This window comes from Culicoides brevitarsis, chromosome 2 (assembly GCF_036172545.1).
Source record: "Culicoides brevitarsis isolate CSIRO-B50_1 chromosome 2, AGI_CSIRO_Cbre_v1, whole genome shotgun sequence".
Taxonomy (NCBI): domain Eukaryota; kingdom Metazoa; phylum Arthropoda; class Insecta; order Diptera; family Ceratopogonidae; genus Culicoides; species Culicoides brevitarsis.
The window spans coordinates 20,358,538-20,377,498 of record NC_087086.1 but is presented as its reverse complement, the minus strand read 5'-3'; the positions used below and the strand labels follow the sequence as shown (position 1 = coordinate 20,377,498).

Sequence of the window (18,961 nt, the reverse complement as noted above, 5' to 3'; positions counted from 1 at the left end):
CAAACAGATGTGGCACACAAGAAAAAGATGATAAAAATAAATGTAACATCGGAACTAGAATATCCAGTCAAAACAAAGTGCATCTTTGGACATTTTTATCTAAGAACTGGTTTTTTCAACAACTTGCACTATTTACTTTTATAGACAGAGAGAAGCAGCAAAATTTTTAAAACAATTTTATTAGTTAGCTGTGCTGCGTTAGGCACATCTCAAGTCCGTGAAGAGGTCTTCTTATCTTGATTCAATTACATTTGGGACATTTTTTTTAACAAGTACACGAAATTGTAAAGTGCTCTTATGGTGAGTTCAAGGACTCTCACTAACCTAATTTTTTAAGTAATTGAATCATTTTTCGATAAAAAAATTAAATTGCCTAGGAAGTCAAAATATTTGAATAGCTTGTTGCCCATTTCCTTTTTTTTTAAATAAACAATTTTCTTGACCTGAATTTGATGGAATTCGCTATTGGCAACTTTTTTTTGGGATTTTGTTTTTTATAGAATTTTTTTCCCTATAAATCATCTAGGATTATTATTAGAAAAAAAGGAAAAAGAGTTACATTGATGGGAGTTTATTTAAAAAAGATTTTTATTCTAAGTTGGCATTTAGGGACCCAGATTGCAGATAATTTGATGACAAAGGTCTGTTAGAAACTATTAAAGGATTTCACACTACTTAGGAGTGTTCGGACAATATACTTAGGATTACATAGTAAAAATCACTTTTTTGACTGGTAAACTTGATAACTTGCATATGTTTAACGGACGGAAAATGAAATATTAAAGAAAGTATGAGAAGTACGTCTAAAAATGTCAAACTGATTTTGCTGAAAATGTATTTTTCTTGTTATTTTGTCATTTTCACTAGTTTCAGATCCAAAAATGTGAAAAAAAATGAGAAACATGATTAGAAGATTTTAAATTGAGCCCAGAAATCTCAAAAATTTGTCTCTTTAATGGTTCCAAGTTTTTTCCATTTTTTAGTTGAAAGTGGAAAATATGACAAAATAACAAGAAAAATATGTTTTCAGCAAAATAAAAAAATTGTGGCATTTTCTGTCGAGTTTCTCGTACTTTCATAGTAAGTTAAAACCCGTTTCTAGAGAAAGTTGACATTGTCTTTCAAAGTCAACATTTCCATAATTTATTTTTTCTTTAAAATAAAAACAATTGAAGAAAATTTTAAATGACAAAAAGTTGAAAATATTCAACTCGGATACGAAAATGCGGAAATTGGATGAAAATTTTATATAAATTATCCTTTTCACATCATTTTTCACCGTATGCCTGCAAGCCAACTATTACGTCAGAACAGCTAAAAACGTGATTTTTCACGTTCCACACATTTTTCTCTTACTCTGCTATTAAAACGTCCAATATCACGAAAAACAAAGAGAAATTTTTCGATAAAACATCCTGAAATGCGTCAATCCGAAAACAAATTCTCCCCTTTGTAATACAATTCTCTTTGTCCGTACAATTATTTAAATCTATCGTGAGAATCTGCCTATCGACATTCGCTTGATATGCTGACCGTTATGGCTTTTCGTGAAATCTGTCTGATATATTTCTGTCATAATTGACAAGATTGATTCGCAAGCAGCTATTGAAGCGCATATTCGGATCATTTTGGCGAAAATTGTGAAAATTTTCTCAAATATTAAATCGTGTTTTTGAGCGGAACGTGAAATCATGCTGACATGCTTTTAATGCGTAAATAAATTGTTATTTTTCGCTCATTATGTAAAAGCAACACGAACTGCTCCAAAGTTCATTAATTAAATTAACAACACATGAGCTCCGAGTAATAAAATCTAATAATTTTCAGGTGAAACAGGAACAATAATTTTATCAAATATTATTTACCTACCCTGGCAAACTAAATTTTGCAAAACTTAATGAGATAACAGGATGTTCAATTTATGTGCTGTGAGCGGATATCTGAACACGAAACACGAAAACGAGTTGCAATGACAAGCAAATATATAATGTAATAATAGAAACTTTGGTATAAACTTTGAGAAAAATCAAAAATAAATTTCCCAAAGCTGCTGTTGCGAAGAACGAGAATAGAAATATTTGCAAAAAAAATCGAAATAATTCTCACAATATTTTACGTCATGGAATCCCAATGGACTTTCATCACTTGTCTGCACTTCACTTATCGCATGTTCTTTTGCTGCTTTAAAATTCTGCAATGCTCAGGTGCTCGCTTTTTTTGTATATTCACTTATCTAGGCTGGATACATTAACCATCATTACGTCAATCATTCTTCGTAATCGCCACTCCACTCGAGAGTGTAACGTTATTAATGAAAAAGAGGTAAGTTAAACACTTTGGCTCAGGCAGCATTTATTTTCATTATTCAAGTGTGTCATCATTTTATTTGTGCGACGATAAGAGTTTCATCTTTAATAGCGGGTCTTCTTTTTTGCATTTTTTCACCGTCAATTCAAATTTGTTCTTCTCCTTCGCTCAAATTTGCTCGAATACCAAAAAATGAACAAGAATTTTGGGTGGGGATGAATTTCCTTTTTTCATTCATTCACTTTCATTTCATTTTCGTTTGACTCATTCACAATCTGCTTCTTTTTTATGTGATGGTAACCCTCTTTCATCATCCTTTTCTCCCTTCGTCTTTGAATGAACTGCCATTTTCCCCTTATTTAACATCCCTCAACACCACATTCGTCCTTTTATATATTCATTCAACATCCCTCGTTCAAGATTCGCCTTTCCGTTCGTCCAACATCCTTTTCAGTTCATTTTGAACCTTTGACGTGTTCGGTCGTTTCGCAGCTGAAAGACAAGAAAAATTAAAAATCTCGCACGTGATCGAAATTTTTTAATGTAATAATATTGAAGAGTCGTGCATCATATAGGTAAAATAAAATAAAATGAAAAACGGAAATGAGAAGAAAATAAAAGAGAAAAAAAAATTAAAAAGTTGCAAAAATCAAATAAAATGTGAAAAAATAAGATAATTTGTAATAAAATCAAAAGAGATATGCGTTGACAAGACAAATCCAATTCCCTGCGAAATAAAACTTTTACTCTGCGATCAACATTAATTAATTAAACATGGAATGGAAATCAATGCACGAATGCTAATAGCATGCTAATTACACCTACTTTACTTTTACTTACTTACTCTTCTCCTCGCGAAAGTGCTTGTCGCAGAGAGAAAATGGAAGTGGTCTTTAATAATAATAAATAATTATGATAGACGGAAAATGAGATTAATGATTTTTTTTACAACATTTTATGAAAGGAGAGAAAATTGCTTCGTAATTATTTTGGCGAAAAAATAATTAAATTTTTCCACTTAGAACGATAAATTCTGACACATTTTAGTACAACGCAAAAATAAAAATATTTTTTTTATGAATGAAAAATTATGTGTTAAAGTGTTTTTACGGTAATACGATGGATTTTGGAGAAAAAATGCGATATCATGCCAGTCATGGTGTCCATCCGTCACTATTTATGCTTTTGAAGGATGAGAAACAAAACAAAAAAAATTAATCGAATATTGAATGCACGAGTGAATTTTTAAAGAAATTCCGTAAAAATTAAAGAAAAATGTGAAAGTCGAGAAAAATATAAATTTTTAAGTATTTAAAAAATTCCTAAACAAAAATTATTAAAACTATTCAAAACTGCAACAAATATTAATTTACAGAAAATTATAAAAAAAATTAAATAAAATCTGGAAAAAATTCTCATTAAACGAAATTGCCTCAAAACAAAAAATCAAAAATCATTTTGTAAAATGTCCAAAAAGTGAATTTAAATACGGCTCAGTTGCTCGTTTAACGTCAACAATTAAATCTCTCTTTTTTTTTTGGTACATGCCAACCAAATTTTTTTTCCCACACACTTTATGTAGTAATTAATTTTTTAGAGTGCTGAAAACATAATTCGACAAAAAAGAGTGTGTTGTGTGCGCCATTCCGTAACGTGTGCTTGATGAGATTATTTTACCAATTTAGGAGAGAAACAAAATCCTCTATTGTTCTCCCAAAAAATATTTTCCGAAAAACAGTTATTTACGCCAACTTCCCATATATTCGCTCTAATTTCTATTGTTTTTTCCGTCCTCCAGTGGAAAACTAATTTTTCCTGCCAAATGTATTTTTTTTCTGTGTGAAAATAATGAAATAAAATAAATTATTGTTCCTCATTTGCATGCTAATTAGCATAAGTATCCTTTGGAAATTGGAGATTTGAAAATAAATAGCATTTGGGACTCGGTGTATGTGTTTTGTTTATTAAATAATTTTTTAATTTGATTTAAGTTTGGGAGGCAAAAGTGATTTTTTTTTTTGCATTGCGAAAGGTTAGTTAGCAAAAGGGGGCAATAACTTTACAGTAATTGATACAAATTTGTTAGAAAAGGGTACATGCTTAGTTATAATTAAAATAATTACTTTTAGGAGCACTAATTTTAAACTAATTTTTCAGTCTACCCCTAAAATTTAATGAAATAATAATCCTCTTTAATCGAATTTTTGCCGTAAATGAGTGCGGTGCGGCTACAGAGGAAAAATTGTGTGGCAACAATCGCCATGATTATTAAATATGAAGTGGGAGTTGGAGATTTGAATTTATAAATCGAAGCAACAAATTGTTGTTGGAGAGTGGTAGGCAAAACTTTTTGAATCGAATCCAATTAAATCTGTGAAAAAACAAATACAAATCACGCTTCATTAACTTTTGTTTAGTTAACATTTAGTCGAGGCATGGTAATGGGCTTATGATGATTTTGCCGAGCACCATAAATAGAGAAAAGGGAAAACTTGAAGAAAAGTAAATACCGTTCCGTCTATCAGTGTAATGGAGCCGCCTATTACTGGTTGCTGAATGCCAATGAATGAATGATGAGATATTAATTTCAAACGGATATTGAAAAAAGAGCCCTTACAGGTTGCATTGACAAGCACATCAAAGAAAAAAAAATCATCATCAGTATTTCAATTAACCATTTTCTGCTTCAACCACTGCTTCTTACTTCTTAACTGAAGCTTAAAGGTGCTTTGTGAACATGAAAAGTGATATCCACGTAAGATAAAAGTCTTTGGAACGTGACATTTTAGTGCCATTACTATTTTATTGCGATGTGAAAAAAAGTTTTATCGCAAAAATTTGCTCTAATGAATTTTTAACTTTTGCCAATATTTGTCAAAAGGTGAATTTTGTGGAGCGAAACGTTAAAATACCGAAATTCAATTAAAAGAAAGTTGGTCTAATCGCCAAATTTATGATTTTATCGGGGTACTTTGTAATCTCCCTTGGGGGTTTTTCGAAGGCAAAGTGTATTTTTGTCGGTTCATAAACTTTTTTTTTGTGTAAAAAGTCATGCTGAGATGTTTACCAGACTCCTACGTGCTTTATGAATTTCGATAAAAATTGCAGAGAGTTATGATTTTAATGAGTTTGTGGAAAATCGTCGATATATTTGTTGATTTTAATATTCGATAACTGCGCATTTACGAGAAAAAAATTGTATTGTGTTCAAGTTGAATAGCAAAAAAAAAAAAAACAATTTATTTTACAATATTGTTATTTAATGAGATTTAACTTGTTTGCATTACGTACGTTTTACATTTTTGCAAGAAAAACTTTTTATAGTACATAGTTGATTCACCCTTAGGTTGTAAGAGAAAAGCTTAAGGTAACAATAGACAAGAGTTCAGATAAGAGCAAAATGTCGTGAGAATTTAATAAAAATCTTCGTAAAAGATGAAGAACTATTTTTTATCGTTAAGTGCGCTCACTTACGGAAAGCACACAGGATCTTGGGATCCCGACAAATTTTCGTAAAATTATGAGAAAAAAAATTTTAAATGGAAAATTTGGGAAGTTCTTAAATTTTGCTGCAAAAAATGTTCAATAATAATTTAATTAAAATATTTTTTTAAAGAAAAAAGCTGAATTTGGACCAGATTGTTTTTGAGAAATAAAAAATTAGATAAAATTTTCAGTATTCTATTTTTAATAATTTTTTAAAACTTCGAAAAAAATTTGGAACGGCATAAAATTTTATTTTTATTAATTTAAATTGTTTGAAATTTTATTAAGTTTTTTTTAAATATAAAATATTATTTTTTTAAAAATTAATTAAAAAATTATTTTAATTTTTATTAAAACATTTTAAGAGAAAAATTATTAAAAATATGGAATTTTCTATTTTTTTCGTCTACCTAATTATTTCTCATGATTTTATGAATTTTTTTGCAAAATCTTCCGAGAAAGCGGATCTGCCCTGAATTTTTTAAAAAAATGTTTATGTAAATATAAAAAATTCCAATCCTGAATATTCAAACCTATTTAACTTCCAGACAAAGAGGGTTTACTTCTTAGCAATTTGAATTCACTTGAACGAATCTTATGTTGTCAAGAATTTTTTTCTCATAACAGAAATGAAACCTTTGATTCAGGCAGTATTGATTTTATTTTCGAAGAAAAATAGAATATTTGTCGTTTCTCTTCTTATAAATTCATACCATTTGAGCCTATTTAAGCCTCAGTGATTTTTCAAGTGTTTGATAAATCGACTTTATTTTATTTTTTTTGGGACGTGATCCACAAAATATTCTCAAACTATTTTTTTATCCACATATTGATCGGATTTTTTTTTGTCCAAAAAAACTCATGCGACAACCTTTCATTTTAGGGTTAATTATAGTACTGACTAACTACAAAATAATTGTTTCCTCTACCGTTAGTGATTTCTTTGTTGCACCATGTGCTGTTGACGTGACCAGAAACTACTACAATTGTCCATTTTTCGAATGGAAATCCTTTCAATAATTTTTGCCAAAGGAACGCGTTGACCTAAATCATTGGCTTTGTAATTTTTGTTAAAAGGACTTCCTTTAATGAAAAGTTGCTCTATGTCCCCAAATTTTTTATTTTTTTGGCACTGACAGACACGATAAAAGCGCTTTTTCTGGTAAAACAAAAAAAATTAAAAAAAGCAATAAATTTTTTTTTGTTCGACGACAAAATAAACACAATAAAATTTTATGAATATCCATAATTCGTCGCCATGAAACCACACCATTTTCCATTTTTTCCGCTTTTTTTTATTTTATGTCGGTTACTTCATTACTGTCGATTGGTTGGAGCTGACAACAAATGAAAGTCGAACTACAGCGAACACTGCGACGAAAAAATTTCATTATGGCAAAAATTTTCAAATATCCATTAAAATGTTTCCACTTACATTGAAACTAAAATTAGATGAGCGAACGACGACGCGAATAACACTAGTGGTCGTTGTTGTTGTTGTGTTTCACTTTAATACGAGGCAATAGTAATTTAGCGAGTGGAACATCTAACCTTATTACGTTTAATTGAGTGGAGCGGACAATATGCGAGCGAGAAAAAATCCCATTTAAAATCCAAATTGAATAAATTTTTTCCGTTGTACTAAAAGGTGTGCATGAAAAAGGACGCCTAAAAGCCATGCAAATCCCTTTCTCCCACTTGACACGCACGCAAACGCACACTCACACATTTTTGTATTGAATTTCATTCCAATAAGTGTCAAAGTGAGATTAACAAGGAATAATATTTGTTTTTTGCCACTTTTTTTTCGGTGCTGCCTGTGTTTTACGACAAAATGTCACTCAAGCATCTCTGTTAAAACGAGCGCAGAAAAAGTCTTTGATGTGTTAACTTGATTTATTTATTCGATTCAGAGACGGCAAGTGCGGAATCAACAGAAGCCATGATACAAATAATTAGAAAAAAGTACAAAAGTGTTCCACATAAATAGATGAAAAACGATGAATAAATACAAAGAGACAGCAGAAGGAAAAATCATGAATCAAACATGATCGTTGATTTTATAGAGGAAAATAGGAGGAAATATAATACAAATACAACACAAAAAAAGTTTATACAACGAACATAAAAGCCTGAAAAGGATAAAGCACACACTTCTCTCAAAAAGCTAAACAAAAATTCAACACAAAAAAAGACGCAGAGCAAAGAGAAATAAAATAAAGAGATTATCAAAAACCGGGGTGAAAAAAAAGAAAAATACAAAAAAAAAAATAAAATGAAATGAAATCGAAATAATACAGCAAAATTTTTAAATGTACTCTGTGCCACGGCCCACCTTATGGCGCTGTACTATGTATAATGGCTATGTACTTTTATGCCACAAAATTATCAGCAATAGCATGTGGTACTGGGTGCGCTAGCCGTAAAAATTTGAAACAACAAACATCTACGATACCGGACAAAACTAAGGACAATAATACAAATCGAGATGATATCAAGAAGAAGGTTCGTATATCCTATGCTCCTTTGCTGGCATCGCCATGCGACAACTAAAAATCAAATCAAAAGTGGTTTTAAATTTCTAAAGGCTATTGAATCGGAAAATATACATTTATACACAACTTACTTTCTGTGGTGGGCAGATTATAATCTTTTGTTTTTCCGGGATTTCATACAAAAAGCCTTCATCTCGCCACCTACCGCCATCCATAGCCACACATTCTGAAACAAAAACAAAAATTGAATTATAAAATTTTGCCTTTGCTACGTGAATAAAAGATGAACACTGGAACGTTGAAAATTGCTACTTGACCTCGTTTTTACCTTAAAAGCTACATAAAAGGATGAGCATTATATTATCTATGTGCCTTTAGTTCAAAGTAAGCTTTTCTATAATAAATAATAATCCACTTTTGGTGGCTTTGCGTGCGAATGGCTTGAACCTTTTAAAAGCTTAGATAGAGTTTAATATTAAATTTATCTCTGAGGGCAATGATTTTCAACGTTCCAGTGTTCGACTTTTGATAAAACAAAGAAAGAAAAAAAAATAACATTTCAAGAAGAAAAGAACTGAAACTTTATCTTCTTCGCCTCAACTTGCAGATAGCATCGTTCAATCACATATCTACGGCGTATGCGGAAGAAAAACAAAAAATGGTTGTGAAATCCAGCGACTCTACGGAGCTATGTGAATCTGTCCCTGTTGATTTCATGGTAAATTTAGAAAAATAACACAAACACATACCGCACATACCACCACATAATAAAAGACCGAAATTAACATCGTATTATTCTCTCGAAATTAAAACAGAACGCATCAATGGGCATCGGTGGCATCATGTACCATAAAGGAGAAATCATCTCCGGACCGCTGGAGTCCCTTATCGATCTTTTGGTGCCGAAACGGGACGATGACTATGATAAAGTAAGAGATAGAGTTGTTTATTATTTTCTTTTTTTTTGCGTTTAAGGCCGTTTCAATTTTTTTTTCGAACTTTAACCCGAATAATTTTTTAGAATGGAGAAGGCCCAAAAAAACTTTTGAAATACTTTTTTATATAAAATAGAAATTTTCAAACTATTTTTGTCCATTTATAAATATTTTTTTAAATTTATTTACATTGGAGCGGCCTAAATAATTTCAAAAATAATTAAAATAAAATGTAATTTAGATATAATTTTTTTTAGAATTAAGTTCAGTAATTTTGTGAAAAGTTATTTAAAAAAAATTTAAAAATTTTGAAATTCATTTTTTTAAAGTTAATTTAATATTTAAGTTTAATTAAAAGGATATCCGTCGTTTCAAAAGAAGGAATTTAGTTCGAAAAAAAATATTGGATCGGCCTAGAAAGAGTTTTCATAACACTTTTTTTCTCTTGTTTTTCCCAGGAATTTGTGTTTTCATTTCTGCTGTCGTCACGCTTGTACATGCGGCCGCACGAAATATTTGGTGGTTTATTGAATTTGTGTCCGGAACACGATTCCCTCGAGAATATTGTGCGTTTGCTGAAGACATGGACGAAAACATTTCCCTACGATTTTCGGGATGAACGGATGATGGCACACGTAAAACATATCGCCACCAGGTATGTAGAGAGACGGTAGTACCTCGACGACGACTACGACAAAATTCGAGAATTTACAACGGAGCAACAACATCAACATTTTACATTAAATTCCATTGTTTCGTAGTGTGTGCGATGGCGTGTGATATGCAAACTAAATAATATTCACAGTCATACATTTCGTTATTGGAGCGAGCACCCGTGAAATGTGCTCCGAGAAACAAGTTTGGTGACATGTTTCGGGGAACATTATTTTCAACTTTGTGACACAAAATATATCATTTTTAAGCGTCTAATGTAGCAAGATGTCTCTGCAAATGCATAAACAAAGAAAAGTAATGCATCTACGCGGCACGCAAACATGCATTAGTGTAAAAATATAATAATAATAATGTGCTGCCGTAGTTTTTATCGATCTTAAAGTGTGCTGATAGTGCTTCGGATGCCAACGGAACTGAACCGACTGAAGAGTTTTATCATGTTGTCTAACATTCCCCTGCTGTTGAATGTTGAAAATTTGTTTATTTTTACATTTTCGCGATAAACGCTCTTGAAAGTGAAGTGTATTTCGCTATTTAAATAAATATTTTCGCAAGTGCTTCTTAGCACTTGGAATTTAAAAATGCTTCAGTATCAAATTTTTAAGGAGATTGGGGCACTTTCTCGTCAGCAGACAAAAATTTCAGAGAAAACAGAGATAAAACAGCATTTTTCTATGCAACCATGAAAAATTCATTTAGTTAAATCTGAGGGCAGATGCTGCCAATCAACCAAGTTAATCGTATAAGCAGTAAATCATTTGATTTTGTACCCTTTAGCGCTCTTTTATCAATTGATTCTGCCACTAATGTCAAACCTCGTTCGTTTCTGCTCGCCTAAAGTCAATTTATGACATCATACTCCATGTTCCTATGCAATTGCAAAATATGCATATTTTATTGGATGTTGGAATTTAAATAATAAAACAATAATTTTTACCAACTCATGAGAATTAACAATCCAAACATGGTCAACCTTTCATAAATCAAATAAAAAATTTTCCCAGGTGATCCAATCAATTTAATTGTGAGGCTTAATTTTATTTCAATTAGTGTAGTTTAATTTTTTTTGGTTTTCCACGGTTTAGCAGAAGTTTTCCACGAATTTTATTTTGTTTTGTTCAACAAACTCCCACGGAATTCAGTTCACGGAATGATTTTACGATTTTTCCTAGAATTTTCTGAGTTTTCTTCGAACTTTTTGAGTTTTCCACAAATCTCCTAAGTTTTCTGGAATTTTTGCACTTCTCTCATAAATCACGAAATTTTTTCTCTTCCGAATATTTAAAAATTTTAATTGTTTTTCGATTTTTCACGAACAACTGAAAAAATAAAAGCTCAATTAAAAAATAAATTTTATAAAAAAATGTCCAATTTTCTGGTTAAATGTTTACCAAACCACTTCACTTCAATACTTCTGATGCCGAAAAAAAAAACAATTTTATTAAATTATAGCAGAAAAGCCCACCAACTGAGTTCCTTGAAATTTAATTATTCATCATATCGAATGAAAAATCCAAAAATAAAATAAAATTTGAGAAATATGATAGAGTTTCAATCAATGATTCCAATTGAATTCCGGAAAAAAAATATCATATTTACCTGGAAAAAAAAAATTAATTAAAAGAAAAATTGGTTTATTCCTTTTTATTTTTATACATTTGATATTTTTCTGTCTTTTTGTAATTAAACTCGCATTATTGGTAATTTTATGAAATTACTTGTTCAAATATCGAGTTTTAATTGAAAAAAGTGAGTCGCAATTCCGGTTTTTTTTTTGCAGGAATTTGTGAAAAATGTTGCACAAAAATAAAAGAATGAAAAATTAAATATTTGCCTGGTTTCATTAATGCCCGTTTTGTGATGCCATGCATTTTATTCGCTCAAACAAACTTTTAATGCGAAAAAATGTGTGGTAAATTAAAGGAATTGGGATTTATAATTGAAAATTTGTGACAAAAGGTTTGCACATGGGTATTTTTGAATAACTACCACCCATTCAGTGGTTTATGAATATTTTTTGATTTACTGAATATTTTCCGCAAAAAACCGTTAAATCCCCCGCACACATCATCCCTAGCCGTAAATAGGGCTTATTTATCAATAAAACACAAAAACATGTGTATCTGCTTACAAAATAAATATGAATGTGTATCAAAAACATATTTCTGCTGATGCCAACAGACTATTATCAGAAACTTGGTCGTATGACAAAATTTTGCTTGGCACGAAACGATAACACACAGACATTATTAGATAGACCCGGAAAGACGATGTAATACCATTTACCCAACAATTTGTTAAACATTCGGTGTATTTATTATCCGAAGACTGTGTATTACATGTGTCCTCTTTTGCATTCGCAGATGTGCTGAGACTGATTTGAACGAAACCGTATCACAACTCTTGTGTGCCTTACTGAAGCGTCTCACAGACCTTGAACGACACGAGCAGTATCTGAGAAGTTGCCAAAATATCGATGGAGATCCGACGGAGGTAAGCAGATTATATCCCGATTTTAAATTTTGTCAATTTTGCCAATTAAATGGGCATTGATGCGTAGGGTAATGCGATTGAATGGCCCTCGGTGCATGTTGTTGCCCAAATTTTGTGTCGAATTGAACGTGGACTCGCCCGTCATGTTGGTCCAGAAGAGTTTGTGCAGTGCAGTGGCATCGTGTTACGCGAAGGCAATGATAAGAAGGACTTTGACTCGCCCTTATACCCGAAAGATCCACCTGGTTGTCAAGACCCCAAGAAAACGTGCAATTTGGAGAGTTATGTCGAGTGGTCGTCACGTCTCAAGTTGTTAGTAGCTAATGAAATTTTAAAGGTGAGCCCGTTTTTCGACGAATTTCATCCAAAAACTCTTGTAAAAATCCCTTTTTTCAGTGTCCTAAACTTAAAGATAGACATAAGAAACTAGAATTATGGAGTGGAGTTGCCCAATATTGCCTTCTAGTTGGTAACTACAATAGTGCAACATCCATCTTGGAGTCTTTAGAAACGACGCCCATCTCAAGACTGAAGGAAACGGTAAATATTTGTCTTTAAAAGTTTTTTTTCTCAAAACTTTTTCAATAAATTTAATTTTTTTTCGCTTCACAGTGGAGCAGTTTATCGAGCACCACCAGTCAGCAGCTCGATTGCATGCAACGCCATGCCGAAGGTTGTGGTTCCCTCTGGAAAAAGCAAAGTCAGGATCTCGATCACGCACTAAATCGCCAAAAAGTGGACATCAAAGCGCTGAGTCAGGCATCGACGCTCGTACGGAGCAAGTCAAGTGAATGGGTTGTGATACCAGTTTTCGTAGATATTGTGAGACTAGCACTGAAGGCACGCACATCCTGTCTGCAAAGGTAAGAGCGGGGATTTTACAAAAAAAAAAAAAAAAAAAAAAAAAAAAATGTATAAAAAAAGAGGAAAATTGATTTGTTTGCTTTTGTGCTTGAATTTCGTCTGTTTTTCTCCTCATCCTGATTTATAAGCGGATTAATTATTATTTTAATCTATAGAGATGTACGTCAAGGGACTATTCTTCATTTTATTTTTTTGTTTCATTTTTTGCAGGGATTTAAATTCAAAACTCGTAGGTTCATGTTTAGAGTGCATTTCGAATGTGGTGTGAGAGACAGACGCACAAACGAGATTCGAGCAATTAACTTTAGTTCGAAATGTCCGCAAAACAATACCATTGATTAAAGGATTTTTTCCCGTGTGATGCAACAATAAAATTAAAAACAGTTCATATAAAAGAGCATTCATGGCAAATAACATAGGTAGAAAAAAAATCCAATCCATGCCACATTCAAACATACGATTATTGTCGTCTTTATGGAGTAAATTAAAAATTTATCTGAGCATGTGGGACACCGCAAAATATTTACACCATCTGCTTGTTGTGTTACTAACATATGAATTGTTAAACTCTCACATGCATTTTCCATGATGTGTTTTTGCGACTAGACTGCGAATTGTTGCCATGTCCTGTGATAAATTTTCCTCTGTAGTTTTTTTTTTATATGTTTAATGCATTTCGGAACAAATTGTCCGTCTGTTTTGTGTCATATGAGAGCGATGAAAAATATTGAAAACGTGCTTGACTAACAACAATCATTTTTCCATTTCCAGGCTGCCTAATGGCGACATAAATATGACCGCGTGTAATCGCCTGGCAGCAGTTGTCGGGGCATTCACTCGACACATTCGAGATATCCACACGTCGCTGACGGAACCTGGCAACGAACACGATGCCCTCTGTCAATATATGCAAAGTTGCAAATTGATGAGCGAGTCAGGTGAGTAATTAACGTTATATTTGTGTGAATGTATTGGCTTTTTAATTGCAATTTCATGAGAAAACGCCACAATTTTGACCTGAAATTAAACCACAGTTGAACTTTTATTAGTTTTATCGTTGCTAGTGATTTTTTTGACCAATTTTTGAACAAAGGAATGGAATCAGATGCATTTTGACGTACAATAAATTTACAGTTTTAAGATTAATTTGAGTTTTAACACTTTTAACAATTCTGAAACGTATTGAAATAATAGATGACTAAAAAATACTCGACATTTTTTTTCGTTTGACCATGAATTTTTGAAAATAGGGAATTAATTATCTCATTTTATATCAAATTTTCAAAATTGTTTGATAAAATGTGTTTAAAATGATAATTTTTTGTTCGTTTTGGTCATTTTCGAAAGAAATTCGTAAGGTTTCCAAAGTAAAAAATTATTTATATGTAATTCATAAACTGAATTTTTCCTTTAAATTTTGAAATTTATTACAAAAAAAAAACCAAATAATTTTCAAAAATTTTTCGGATAAATTTTATTTTGTCATATTTTGTGGCTCCCTCCTTTTTTTATTTTTGAAAAATGTAGATAAAAAAATATACAAAAATTAAAAAAAAAATGAAATTTCGATATAAAATAGATAGGAGCAAATTTGGTCATTTTCATCTCTTGAAAAAATGAGCAGATAAAAAAATAATTTTTGTCGCATATTTTTTAGTTCTCTTTCCATGTCAATGGATATGAGAAATATTCAAACAAAAAAAAAATTGTTGGACGGATAATAATTTTACTTACCTTAACTAAATCCTTGAAAGAAAATTTCGAAAAATAATTCACAATAAACTCGTCAAATTCACACAATTGTAAAATTTTCTCCTAAAATCTTATGTAAATTTCATGTTTTCTTTAATTACCACAGATTTGATGCTGGCATCCTTCGACTGTGAAGAACCAACGCAAGCAGAGAAACAATTGTATGACATTATTTAGTATAGAACTACTAGAGATTTATCCTCATTGTGTCGTAGAAACATAAGTTTGATTTTTGTCTCTTTTCTCATGTAAAGTTAAATGCAATCCTAAAGTTTGTTTAAGAAATACAAAGGAACAATCATCTGAACGACGTACGATAAAAGTTACAATTTTATACTCTACTGTTGATTTTAGTAATTTTATTAAATAAATCAAACAAGAAAACTTTTTATAAAATGTAGTCAAAAAGAAAGTTTAATATAACATTAAGAAAAAATGAGCAAAAAAACAGAAATACTTACATTTTAAGAAAAGTCAATAAAAACTATAACAGATTTTTAACATCTTACAGCTTTTGGTCATGTTTTTCCAACTACAATTTCAAGAATAAAGTAATCGGACAATGGTCACTTCCCATAACTTCGCTTCGCATGACATTATCAACCACCTTGCCGAGGAAGCGTTCCGACGTCAAGAAATAATCCAAACGCCACCCAACGTTCTTTGCACGCGCATTTGCCATATAAGTCCAAAAAGTATACGCCTTCTCCTTGTCCGGATAAAAATGTCTAAAAGTATCGACAAATCCGAGATTCAGCAAGTCCGTCATGCCATCACGTTCCTCCTGCGTGAAACCAGCATTTCGTTTGTTGGACTTTGGATTCGCCAGATCGATTTCGGCGTGTGCCACATTCATATCACCCGTAATAATAACGGGTTTCTTGGCATCCAAACGTTTCACGTGTGCCTCGAAAAGCTTGTTCCAGCGCAAACGTTTGTCCAGCGTGACTAATTTTCGACCCGCATTTGGCACATAAGTACAAACGAGATAGAATTTCTCGTATTCTGCTGTCAAAATGCGTCCTTCGGAATCTTGTTCCGGGTCTCCGATGCCATATTCCACGTGGATTGGCATGACTTTCGAGTATAAGGCGACTCCGGCATGTCCTCCGGGCTTGCACAACCAATACGGATGGTAACCTTTGAGATTTTTCGCTGCATCCGGCAACTGATCTTCCACGCATTTCGTCTCTTGCAAACACAGAATGTCAGGTTTTTCGTGCTCGACAAACTCAAAACCGCCTTTTTCGATGAACGCACGAAGACCGGCAACGTTAATGGAGGAAATTTTGTAGTTGAACTCCTTTTCACCGCCAGGAATCCCGAAATCGATGTTGCTAAAGTTAGTGGCAGCTTTGTTCAGTTTCGGTTTGGGCTCGGCTTTAGCTTTTTTCTCTTTGGGGGCTTTGGCAACCTTTTCTTTTGTAGGTTTTTTCACTGGAGGCTCTACTTCACCGTTCTCTTCCTCTTCCACAGGTTCTTCAACGCTCTTTTTTGCTCTTCCACGTTTCTTGGGAACTGGTTCAGACTCGCCGTTTGCTTCAACTTTTTCCTTTTTCGTCGATTTTGATGCTTTTTTCGTCTCAGCAACTTCTTCCGGTCCATCAACATCGTCTGAAAACAGATAAAAATTAAATTTAAAAGGAAAAGTTAAGATTTTAGTGCTTAACTACACACGCAGATTAGTGAAATTTGATCGTTAATTGTGCAAAAGTCGTAAAAAAATAATATAATTTCACTAACCTGAGTTTTTCATTTCCTGCTGTTTGCATGCACCTTAGCATCATAGTCAAAGCCAACCAACCACCGACCTCTTCACCAACCTTCGACGCGCTCAAAAAGATGTCATTATGAAAAAACGCTCTTTTTTATTTGTTTATTCAAAAGAATTTATTGTTTTCTCCTTTTATTGTTTTTTTTCTTTCTTATCTACTTAAAATGACATGAAAATTGTACTAAGAATGTGTTTGTGTGTTTTTTTTTTCTTTGTATGTATGGGAAAAAATGTGTGTCGTAAGTACCTCATTTAATCGAACACATAAAAAAGTTTTTCTGTACGTTTTCTCGGTTTTCTTTTAGGTAAGTGAAAAGACGGTTATTTTGTTTTTGTCAAAAAAATTTATGTTAAAATTACTTCTTCAATGCTAAATTACTACAACTGATGGATTTAATGGTTTGGATTTCTTACTTTTTTTATCCGTCTCTTATATAAATTAAAAATTAGTCATTCGTACGAGAACTTAACATCTAGTCTTGTTAGAATATTTAATTATAATATAATAATGTATAAGAAAAATGATACGCTACGATGCAAAATAGTAGAAACTATTTTCGTTTTTTTCTCTCGACGATAAAAGATTTGTTTTGTATGCAATCAAAAATAAAAGATTCATCTTAAATTTATTTACCAGCAGCTGGTTTTCTGCCGCGTTTTGCACCCTTGGCTGGCGATTTGGCAGTAGACTCTGAAATGCAAGGCATAAATTTTAATTTTTTTTTTAATTTTTAACTAAAACTTACTCTTGGCAGCTCCTTCAGCTTTCTTTGGACGACCACGACCTCCCTTGGCAGTCTTTGGTGATTTTGCTGCTGGAGCAGATTCTGGTTCTTCTTCTGCCTTGCGTTTCGAAGGAGTCGTTGCTTTTGGTTCTTCGGTTTTCTTGGCCTTTGCGGCAGGCTTGGCGGCAGCTTTGCCTGCAGGACGACCACGTCCAGCTTTCTTGGCACCATTTTGTGCGGGAGATGCTTCTACTTTGGGGCTCTTCGCGGTCTTTGGCGAGGCAACTGTGGTTTCTTCAGCTATTTCGTGATTCGTAAATGAATGAATTTGCAAAAAATGAAAAAAAATACGACTTACTCTTAGCTTCGGAGGATGCATCCTTCTTTGGTCTTCCACGTCCTTTTGTTGGTGCCATTTTTTCTGAAAACGGAAAACAAATAAACAACATCAGCAACTTTTACTCGTATGCACACACACACACACATACACACACGCGCCAACACACACCACAATGCCGACCGCGTTCCCGCCGAATAATTTTTTCGGGATTTTGCTCAGAAAAACTCTCTGAAACGCGTTTTTATGCAAAAATTCGGTGAAAAAACGGAAAAAGCGTTAAAATAATTGCAAATTTATGATTTTGAAAGAGTTTTTCCGGCATTAAACTCGTTTCATTTCCATGGCATCAAATTTTTTGATGCATCGGAAACAACGCAGAGTGGATTTTATCGTATTTTTTCGGGATATTTTAAAGATTTTCATAATGTTACTTACCGAATTGATGAAGCAGCGGCCAATAAAGTTATTTAAAAGAATAAATTTAAATGAAAACTGCTACGAAAAAAGAATTAGTGGTGGTACGACTTGGTGCTTCGCTTGGAAATTTCTGACTAAGTACGAGGGGCGAGAGTTGCCAATACCGGCATGACAGTGCAGGGTTGTCAAATTTCCGTGCAGCGCCCTCTATAACGGTGAAATTTGAATTAAAATGACGTTAGGAGTCGTTAGAAGGGTTTTCAGATTACTCGCTTTAGATTTATTAAATTTTTCAAAGTAAATTTTTAAATTGTCATATTTGAAATTAATTTTTCGGAATTTCTTTCATACTGTTCAGGCGAAAAAATTTAATATATCCGTTTTTGGTCGCCACCCCCTCCGAAAATTGATATATTTTCGACATTTTTTGAAGTTTTTTATTTAAAAAATTACTATTTAAATACGATAAATGCATACAAAAAACTAAATTCGTAAGATAAAATTCTAATTCGTTCTAATTCTAATTCTAATTCCAATTCTAATTCTAGTTCTAATTCGTTAAGTAAAGACGTTTTCTATTGAAATATAGAAAAAATATTTTTTTAGATCACGTAACCAAATTTTTTTTTTTTTTTTTTAAATTTGTACTTTTGGAAAAAAAGTAAATTTTGTTTAATTTTTCTTCACTTTTTTGTTCA

The 18,961-nt window shown here is 32.3% G+C and overlaps 3 protein-coding genes across 3 annotated transcripts; 1 reads left to right on the top strand and 2 right to left on the bottom strand.

The window, feature by feature from the left end:
• Positions 1-8,899: 8,899 nt before the first annotated feature.
• LOC134831921 (ras-GEF domain-containing family member 1B) lies at positions 8,900-15,280 on the top strand. The gene is made up of 9 exons (XM_063845761.1): positions 8,900-9,006; positions 9,104-9,217; positions 9,682-9,878; positions 12,262-12,391; positions 12,459-12,728; positions 12,788-12,931; positions 13,004-13,254; positions 14,027-14,193; positions 15,114-15,280. Exons 1-9 carry the CDS (start codon positions 8,947-8,949, stop codon positions 15,182-15,184), a joined length of 1,404 nt encoding a protein of 467 aa, XP_063701831.1. The 5' UTR covers positions 8,900-8,946; the 3' UTR covers positions 15,185-15,280.
• Positions 15,281-15,472: 192 nt separating this feature from the next.
• LOC134831583 (recombination repair protein 1-like) lies at positions 15,473-16,824 on the bottom strand. Its single transcript, XM_063845342.1, has 2 exons — positions 16,751-16,824; positions 15,473-16,621 (listed from the first exon to the last, which is right to left on the bottom strand). The coding sequence occupies exons 1-2, from the start codon at positions 16,761-16,763 to the stop codon at positions 15,540-15,542; spliced, it is 1,095 nt and encodes a 364-aa protein (XP_063701412.1). The 5' UTR covers positions 16,764-16,824; the 3' UTR covers positions 15,473-15,539.
• A 122-nt stretch (positions 16,825-16,946) lies between these two features.
• On the bottom strand, positions 16,947-18,398 carry LOC134831534 (transcriptional regulatory protein AlgP-like). Its single transcript, XM_063845282.1, has 4 exons — positions 18,282-18,398; positions 17,865-17,927; positions 17,528-17,806; positions 16,947-17,472 (listed from the first exon to the last, which is right to left on the bottom strand). The coding sequence occupies exons 2-4, from the start codon at positions 17,920-17,922 to the stop codon at positions 17,408-17,410; spliced, it is 402 nt and encodes a 133-aa protein (XP_063701352.1). The 5' UTR covers positions 17,923-17,927; positions 18,282-18,398; the 3' UTR covers positions 16,947-17,407.
• Positions 18,399-18,961: the final 563 nt, after the last annotated feature.